Source organism: Nicotiana sylvestris, chromosome 6 (assembly GCF_000393655.2).
Source record: "Nicotiana sylvestris chromosome 6, ASM39365v2, whole genome shotgun sequence".
Taxonomy (NCBI): Eukaryota; Viridiplantae; Streptophyta; class Magnoliopsida; order Solanales; family Solanaceae; genus Nicotiana; species Nicotiana sylvestris.
In genome coordinates this window covers 58,017,387-58,025,992 of record NC_091062.1, presented here as the reverse complement: position 1 = coordinate 58,025,992, position 8,606 = coordinate 58,017,387, and the positions used below count along the sequence as shown (strand labels likewise).

The 8,606-nt window shown below is 39.5% G+C and overlaps 1 protein-coding gene across 1 annotated transcript; it reads right to left on the bottom strand.

Moving 5' to 3' along the window:
* Positions 1-3,170: 3,170 nt before the first annotated feature.
* Positions 3,171-3,653, bottom strand: LOC138870664 (uncharacterized). Its single transcript, XM_070148491.1, has one exon. It carries the CDS (start codon positions 3,651-3,653, stop codon positions 3,171-3,173), a length of 483 nt encoding a protein of 160 aa, XP_070004592.1.
* Positions 3,654-8,606: the final 4,953 nt, after the last annotated feature.

Sequence of the window (8,606 nt, the reverse complement as noted above, 5' to 3'; positions counted from 1 at the left end):
AGGCATTGGCTTTTGGAATATGTATTTCAAAGGATCTAATCTGGTGATGAGATAGGTGGTGTAGGAAAACAAGTAATGCCTAAGCTTCTAAGTGACCCAAGTTAGGGCGCAGCAAGTCCTTTCCAATAAAGTGTATTTGGCTTCATAACTAGTGAACTTCTTGCTCAAATAGTATATTGCTTGTTCCTTCTTCCCGGTCACATCATGTTGCCCGAGAACGTATCCAAAGTAATACTCCAACACTGTCAAATACATAAACAAAGGCCTTCCAGGTTCGGGTGGGACTAGACCTGTCAAATGGGCTGGGTCGACCCACAAATCAGCCCATATAACCCATTAAAATTGACCCGTTAACCGGCCCATGACCCATAAAATCCTAACCAGACCAACCCATTAATTTAATGTGCCTGGGTCGGGCTATAATATTTTGACCCACTAAACCGGACCGGACCAGAACCGGTAGCTGACCCACAGGTCAATCAGCCCGGACCAGCTCACACACACACACACACATATATATATGCATGTGTGTGTCTATATATATATATATATATATATATATATATATATATGTGCGTGTGTGTGTGTGTGTGTATGTGTGTGTGTGTGTGTGCGCGGGGGTGTGCGTGTGTGTGTGTATATATATATATATATATATATATATATATATTTAGACAAGTGGTTAAAAAAATGAATCTAAACATTGAAGAAAGAATATACTACCAAACACTATTAGTCGTCTTATCGAAATAGTTGAATTCCATATGGTTTAGACTATTAGTTATAGAAATAATCGAATTCCATATGTTTCTCAAGTATTCATGTTAACAAAGTATGATTTTTCTTTCATATTATTCTAACGGGTTTCAAGGACATGTAGTAATTTCAAGTTCGTATATATGTATAAAGTTTGAAATTTGTATTGTTTATTAGTTTTTAACTTTTTTTAATTAAGTTGGATTCGGCCCATAAGGGCTCGAGTTAAGGGATTATGGGTTACGGGTACGGGTCGGGTCAACATATTTTGATTAATGGGTCAAATCCGGACCGGCCCTTATAAGAAAGTGAACCGGACCGAACCAGTTGAGGACTCATAGGCCAAGAGTCAACGGGTTCGGGTCCGGGTCGGGTAGGCCCATTTAATAGGTCTAGGTGGGACCAAGACTGGCGAATTAGACAGATATTCTTTAATTTTGTCGAAAGCTTCCTGACACTCATCTGTCCATCTAATCGCTGCACCTTTCTTCAACAGCTTAAATATGGTTCACATGTGGAAGTCAACTGAGCAATGAATCTGCTGATGTAATTCAACCTTCCCAATAGACTCATAACCCCTTTCTTGGTTTTCGGAGGAGGCAAATCCCGAATAGACTTTATCTTTGTTGGATCTAGATCGATTCCCATCTAACTAATTATAAACCCCAAAAGTTTCCCAGACGAAACTCCAAATGCATATTTAGCTAGATTTAACTTCAAGTCATACTTACGCAAATGCTCAAAGAACTTTCTCAGATCCCGAACATGGTCGTCCTGCGTTCTTGATTTAATGGTCACATCGTCCACATACACCTCGATTTCTTGGTGCATCATGTCATGAAAGATGGCAGTCATAGCTCTCATATATGTTGCCCTAGCATTCTTCAAACCATAAGGCATGACCCTGTAACAGTAAGTACCCCAAGGGGTGGTGAAAGCCATCTTTTCTGCATCGTCCTCATCTATCAAGACCTGATGATACCCAGCATAACAATCCACAAAAGACTGTATCTCATGTTTGGCATAGTTTTCAACAAGGATATGGATGTTTGGTAATGGGAAGTTGCCCTTTGGGCTTGCTTTGTTCAGATCCCGATAGTCAACACACACTCGGGTTTTCCCATCTTTCTTTGGCACTGGGACCACATTAGCCAACCATGTGGTGTATCGGACCACTCGGATGACACCCGCTTTCAACTATTTGGTGACTTCTTCTTTAATCTTGGCACTGATATCTGTTTTTAGCTTTCTCTGGTTTTGTTGGGCAGGGGGATAATCGGGGTAAGTTGGCAATTTATGTACTACTAAATCAACACTCAGTCCTGGCATGTCATCATGGGACCAGGCAAATATGTCTTTGAATTCGAACAAAAGTTGGATTAATGCATCCCTAGTTGTTTCATCAGTGTGAATGCTTATCATGGTTTCCTGGACCTCTTCTGAACTACCCAAATTAACTAGTTCAGTTTCATTTAAGTTTGGCTTAGGCTTATTCTCAAATTTCTCTAATTCTAGATTTATTTCCCTAAAAGTCTCATCTTCATCATATTCTGGTTCTTGATTCATTATTTCACAATTAGATAGGGTGTTAGGATCTGGGCATGAAGTCCGCAAGCATGTTATGTTATTTAAGTCCGCATTATTAGAACTAAAAGAAGAAATAAGAAAAAGTAACAAAAATCAGAAAGAATAAAGAAAGAGATTTATAGACGATGAAATATTGATTTGATTTCATTAAATTCGAAGATTAAGGGTTTACATTGGAATTTTAAAGACAATAAACTAAAAGAAACATTCGAGTTACACCCTGGAATAACTCAGAATGCAGAAAAGATGGCAAGACTGAACTATTGGGATTCTCGCCTGACTGGGAACAGAGTAGCCTTCCAATTTTGAAGCTTGGCATCGGGCCCCATATATTTCACCTCAGCAGTGCTCGATCCTTCTCCCGGATGGACCATGTGAGCCTCATACAACATTTGCCTCATGGCTCCACATATGTCCTCAATTTCTTCGGTCGTGAAGGCCTCATCTTCTTCTTCTTCTTCTTCTTCTATGTACTTTGACTTAACAAATGTTCTGGCGAGATGAGGGACTAGATGAGGTAGAACCCACCCATCGTTCTTACCTTCTTTTGCCCATTTCACGTCGGCTTCTATAGCTTGGAAACCGACACCAAAGAAATTTTCACTGGCAGTCAAGGTGATGGGCTTCGTAATGCCTTGCAAAGATACCTCGAGCCCCTTCTCGGGCTTATATCCGTGCTTGATCTTTTCGGTGGTGACCATGATTGACGCATTTGACAAAAAAGTTTGAGGACACGGGCTTCCTTCCCCATACTGATCTGCGACCACAATCTCAAAATCTTGATAGACTATGTGCTCGCTACCTTCCTTAGCCTCGAGACATGGGACTTACGGGTCCCTGTAAATTGATTGCTCGTCTTCTCCATGGATCACAATTTCCTGATCTTCGTGTTCAAACTTAACCATTTGGTGTAGAGTAGAAGGTACGGCCCCTGCCGCAGGGATCCAAGGCCTTCCTAGGAGAAAATTGCAGGAGGTGTCCATGTCCAAGACCTGAAATGTCACTTTAAAATCCACAGGACCGATAGTTAAGATCAAATCAATCTCCCCTATTGTGTCTCTCTTGACACCATCGAAAGCACGTACACAAACATTGTTAGGCCTAATTCTCTCAGTCCTAATTTCCATTCTTTGCAAAGTTGAGAGAGGGCAGATGTCAACCCTAGATCCGCCATACAGCATGACTCTTTTCACGTAGTACCCTTCACATTTAACTGTCAAATGAAGAGCTTTGTTATGGGCATCCCCTTCCGGGGGTAAGTCATTTCTGCTAAATGAAATCCGGTTGACTTCAAAGAATCGTTCTGCCATCCTTTCCAGTTGCTCATCAGTGGTTTCAATTGGAACATATGCTTCATTGGGGGTCTTTATCAACACTTTCTGATGCTCATTCGAACTTATTGTGAGCACGCAATTTTTTTCCTATATGAATTACTCCCACAAATTCAGAAAAATAAATTTTCCCATTATTTGCAATTTCGTAGATTTTTGTAGCATTTTTCGTTAATTGTTTGCATTTGTCTGCCATGTTAATTTTGTTTAAATTCATGAAAAATACAAAAAATATGTTGCATTTAGGATTTAATTCTATATTTTTAGATTGATTAGCAAATTAGTTATTTTAAGAAATGGAAAAATCACAAAAAATAACTTATTTTTACACTTTTAAATTTTAATTTTGAATTTTGGTAGTTTCCTTTAAATTTGGTTTTAATTAATTGTGGTTGGTATTATTTAGAGTTAATTATCTGAATTTGGTAAGATAATTTGATTAATGTAGTTGTTATTTTTAATTTGTGGAAAAGGAAAAGAATTTTGGAATAATAAAAGAAAAGAGGGAAAAGGTATTAGAGAGGACCATATTTTGGGCTAAAACCAATTCAGTTTTCCCCAGCCCAAACGAAAATTCCCCCATGCTTGTCTAACCAAGCCCAAATCCGCCTCCAATACACGGTCTACCCCACTCAAATCAAAACGACACTGTTTCATGGGCAATAGATCAGGACCGTCGAGGTTTCTTGATTGGATGGTCCTGAAGCTGGGATCGTCTGATATTTAATTGTCCGAACCACTCAAACCCCCCCCCCCTCGTCGTCTCCAACACTCCCAAAGACCCCAACTCAACCCCACCATGCACCGCCGCCGGAAATCGCCCCACGACGGCGGTAGGTCTCCGATGGCCACCGGATTTACACGCTAGATCCCTCTCCTTCTCCTCATTCTGAATCCACACTCCTTTCCCCTCGAATCCCACCAAAACTCTTCGAATCTTGGATTGAAGAGGATGATCGAAACCCTAATTCGTCCAATCGGGTCCAAACTCACACCAGAGCTCCCCTTCCCCTTCCCCTTCCTCATCATGAATTCATCATCAGCCCCTTTCGAATCCCACTGGAATCCCTCAAAACTCCGAAACCCTAGCTGTCGCCCTTGTTCTCTCCGGTGGCGGCGCCACCTCTGTTCAACCCCAAATTAACACCCTAGGACCGTCCTCTCTCCCTCATCCCAAATCCTCACTCAGATTTCTTCAAACATCTCTAGAACTCCTCGAATATCAAATCGAAGAGTCAAGCCATGAGAGCCTAAGGTCGGAATCATGCATGCAAGCATTTTCATGAATTTTCTGGTTGTTTCAAGTCGGTTTTGACACAAAATAGTGACACTCGTTTGTTCCTCACCAAGAACAAATGTTTGCCACTGTGTTGGGTCGAACCAGTGCCTCAGTTTTGATTTCAAGTCTAGCTGGTAAGTCCCGTTCGTCTTTATTTTCAAAATCGTCTATGTGTCACTTCTGTTCCTTTCCTCTCTTTTAATTTGTTTTCTAATTTATTAACTGTCCTGTTAGAATTTTTGGTTTGGTCACTGAGCTTAATTAGTTAGCTTAATTAGTTCCCCGCCTGTTTGTGATCGTTAATTAGTTGATTTGTTTGGTTTTTAAGTTTTCTGAATTTGTTTGGGTTTCATCTTTGGGCTCTAAGGTCAGTCTAAGACCTCATGTTAAAGGAATTCTGTTTGGTTTGAATTTGAGCCCATGTCTGTTGAGCTATTGGGTCAATGACCCATTTGGTTCTCAAAGTAAAAACAAGGAACTTGAAGGGTAATTTAGGGAATTGGCGTAAGGAATCTTATTCTAACTAACTAGGAAGCTTCTAGGAAGCTGGGGTTGGGGCTATTCTGAATTTCTAGATTGTACATTAAGGACCCTTAAGCTAAAACAATAACTAAAAGGGGGGGTAAAAGGTAAATAAGTAGTTCTGGGGGCTGCCCTATTGGCTAGGCCTATAAGAGGTATCATTCTTGCCTTTCAAGGAAAGATTTGAAGAGCTAAAAATCCCTAAAAATTCCAGATGACTAAAAACTTTAGAAAATACTGACCTTAGAAATGAATTAAAATCAGCTTGGTTGAAGTTTTCCTGGTCCATTGTTTGGATTGAACTAGTTTCTGGTCGTTTACTTCAATTTCTGGGTTTGAAATTTGATTTTGGAGCTACTGGTTGGTTCTGTTGATTGGTTTTTTCTGCTGACCCTTGCTCTTGTTACTGCTCTTTGCTGATCTTCTTACCCCTCTCTTATTTGTGCTCTCAGGTACATTTTCTTAAGTTTTACTTGATGTAAGTACTATAATGAAGATGGAAATAAAAGCTAAAAGCATGGCAATCAGCCTGGCGTTACTGCATTTGCATTCTTTTTCATGTTATTGTTGTACTTTGGTCATTTGAAGTGTCACGAATTTTGATACTGTATTCGATGAGATTGATTCATATAATTGTAACTATATTGGGACTACGGAACTTTTGTATGAGAAGATTCAGTCGTATTAAATGAACCCTCGACTTGTATGGCTTTAAGTGATTTAGATCTGCCATTATATCCGAATGTTAGCATTTAAAAGGGAGTTAATATGCAGTCTATTCTGGTAATAAGTATGATTATGTATTTAGTGTTCAGTTGATATGGATTTGGTTCTTGAATGAAACAATGTTCTTGGCTCATGATAACATTTGGTTTCCATGCTTGCATACTGTTCATCTGGTTATTCATGTGTAAGGTAGTTTTATGATTAACAGTTATTGTGACTTAAGAATAGCACCAAAGATTTTCTCTTGAAAATTAGATTCATAGTAGTAGTTCCTCCTCTTGGTTATTCGATCATTTTAGACGGGTATTGGATTGTCAGATTTGTGCCATTGAACAATAATGAGCCCTGAAAAATTGAATATGGGTTCTTACATTGGCACAGTATTTTTGGTTTTAATTACTGAAGTATTGATAGGAATTTGTTCAACCGTCCGTTTCAGTAATTGGGCCTCTTAATAATGGGTTTGATATTTGATAAATCGGATTTGCAAGATACTAAATAATTCGTGAATATTCGTATAAAGCCTTTAGGGCCGTTTAAAATACAATTGTGATTGTGTACACGTTCGCGTGACATGATTACAATTCTAAAACTAATTCAGAGTATGCGTTCGCGCAACTTCGAACAAACCTTCTTAATAATAAAATGGATTTTCGTAGGTTATTAATTAAATTAGCTCATATAGTCTGAGGTGTGTCGTCTACCATTTAATCATACAAATGACAAATGTTCGTAGTTCGCTTTAGGCACGCACAACTTTGGCCACAATTTTCTATTTTTAATAATAATAAATCATTATTAATTGTGGACACGTTCGCATGACATGATTTTTTTACGCGCCAAACAAATAGGTACACGTACGCGTGACCCGTTTCAAGATAATTTTCTTAATTAAAAAGCGGTAAAAGGTAAATGCACATGGGATCTAAAATCAGTAATTTTAATAAGTCAAGTATGATCAAAGCGACCGTGCTAGAACCACTGAACTCGGGAATATGCCTAACACCTTCTCCCGGGTTAACAGAATTCCTTACTCGGAGTTCTAGTTCGCAGACTGTAATACAGAGTCAATCCTTTCCTCGATTCGGGATTTTAAACTGATGACTTGGGACACCATAAATTATCCCAAGTGGCGACTATGAATCTTTAAATAAACAAATCCCGTTTCGATTGTCCTTTAATTGGAAAACTCCCTTATATTTATGCCCTTTACGGGGTGCAGGTAAAAAGGAGGCGTGACAGCTCTGGTAACTCTGCTGGGGATCGAACCCAGAATCTCTGGTTCAGGGTTCAAGAATTCGAGCTTGTTAGTATGATTTTGTTTGGCTTTATTTATTGTTAATATTACTGTATTCTGTGAATCTTTTGTGCTAAATGTTATCTGTTTACCGCTTTAATATTATTTGAATTGTATATAACTGTCTTCTTACGCCACCCATCTGAGTCTTATGGAAATGGTGCATACGTTCCCGTAGCCCGCTTTTTGTTTCTGTAGAAATTATACCAAATAGAACGAGGCTGGGCAAGCGAAAAGACCAGGTAGACTTCAGTGCTCCCGGTACGTCGCCCCCTCCTCGGCCCCAGTTGTCCGCTCGGGTACCCCAAGTCTAGACCAAAACCCAGGATTTAAACCTAGAAAACACAGCCTCATACCGGATCCCTAGTAGGAACGTGTGTTTGCATCATGTGCATTTGACTTAGGGGACTCAACACAGGGGTTGGGTCCGTCTAGGACAGGTGTGCCCGAAATAACAGACCATCCTGATGCATTCTACGTGCTATGTGAACATATATTTGTTCTGGCTTGCATGCTGACCAGCTAGGGAAAATAAAGCAAAAAGGAAAACCAAGAGTGATATAGTGAAGGAAATAAAGTCCGGTTCTAAAATCCCGGTATTTAAAAAACGTCCAGAAACTTTGCCCAAAAATTTTTCAAAAAGAGTCAAACACTGTGTTCTTTCAAATGTGTCAAAACTGACGGAACAACGCAGGTCTGATTCTCATCGGATGTGGGATACGTAGGCAACCTACATAAGGTTCGGCTTTATTTTTGAAAAAAAGAGAAAGAAAAACAAGAAAAGAGAGTCGGTGGTCGAGTGAATGCAATCTTGATTTTTGGTCAAAATAAGCCGATCCAGCTTCGGCAATGTCTTAAACCGTTCTTGCCGAGATGCCTCAGAGTATTCTTCAGTTGTCAAAAGGCTATTTTCGTAAAATAATGGACAAGTTTGTGAAGGGACATAAAATAATTCCCCCCGGCCTCAAAATTCGCGTGAAATTGGGAAGGGGCCGCATTTGCAAAAATAGTCACTTGGCTAAAGTTGGCATATAGGGGAAGAAATTATGGTTCTTTTCTTCTTTTCTCTTCCCTTTCTTTTTCTTCTTCAAAAACTGTTTACAAAAGG

Coding starts and splice junctions, on each gene's coding strand:
- LOC138870664 (XM_070148491.1), bottom strand. CDS start 3,653: ATGGCAGAACGATTCTTTGAAGTCAACCGGATTTCATTTAGCAGAAAT.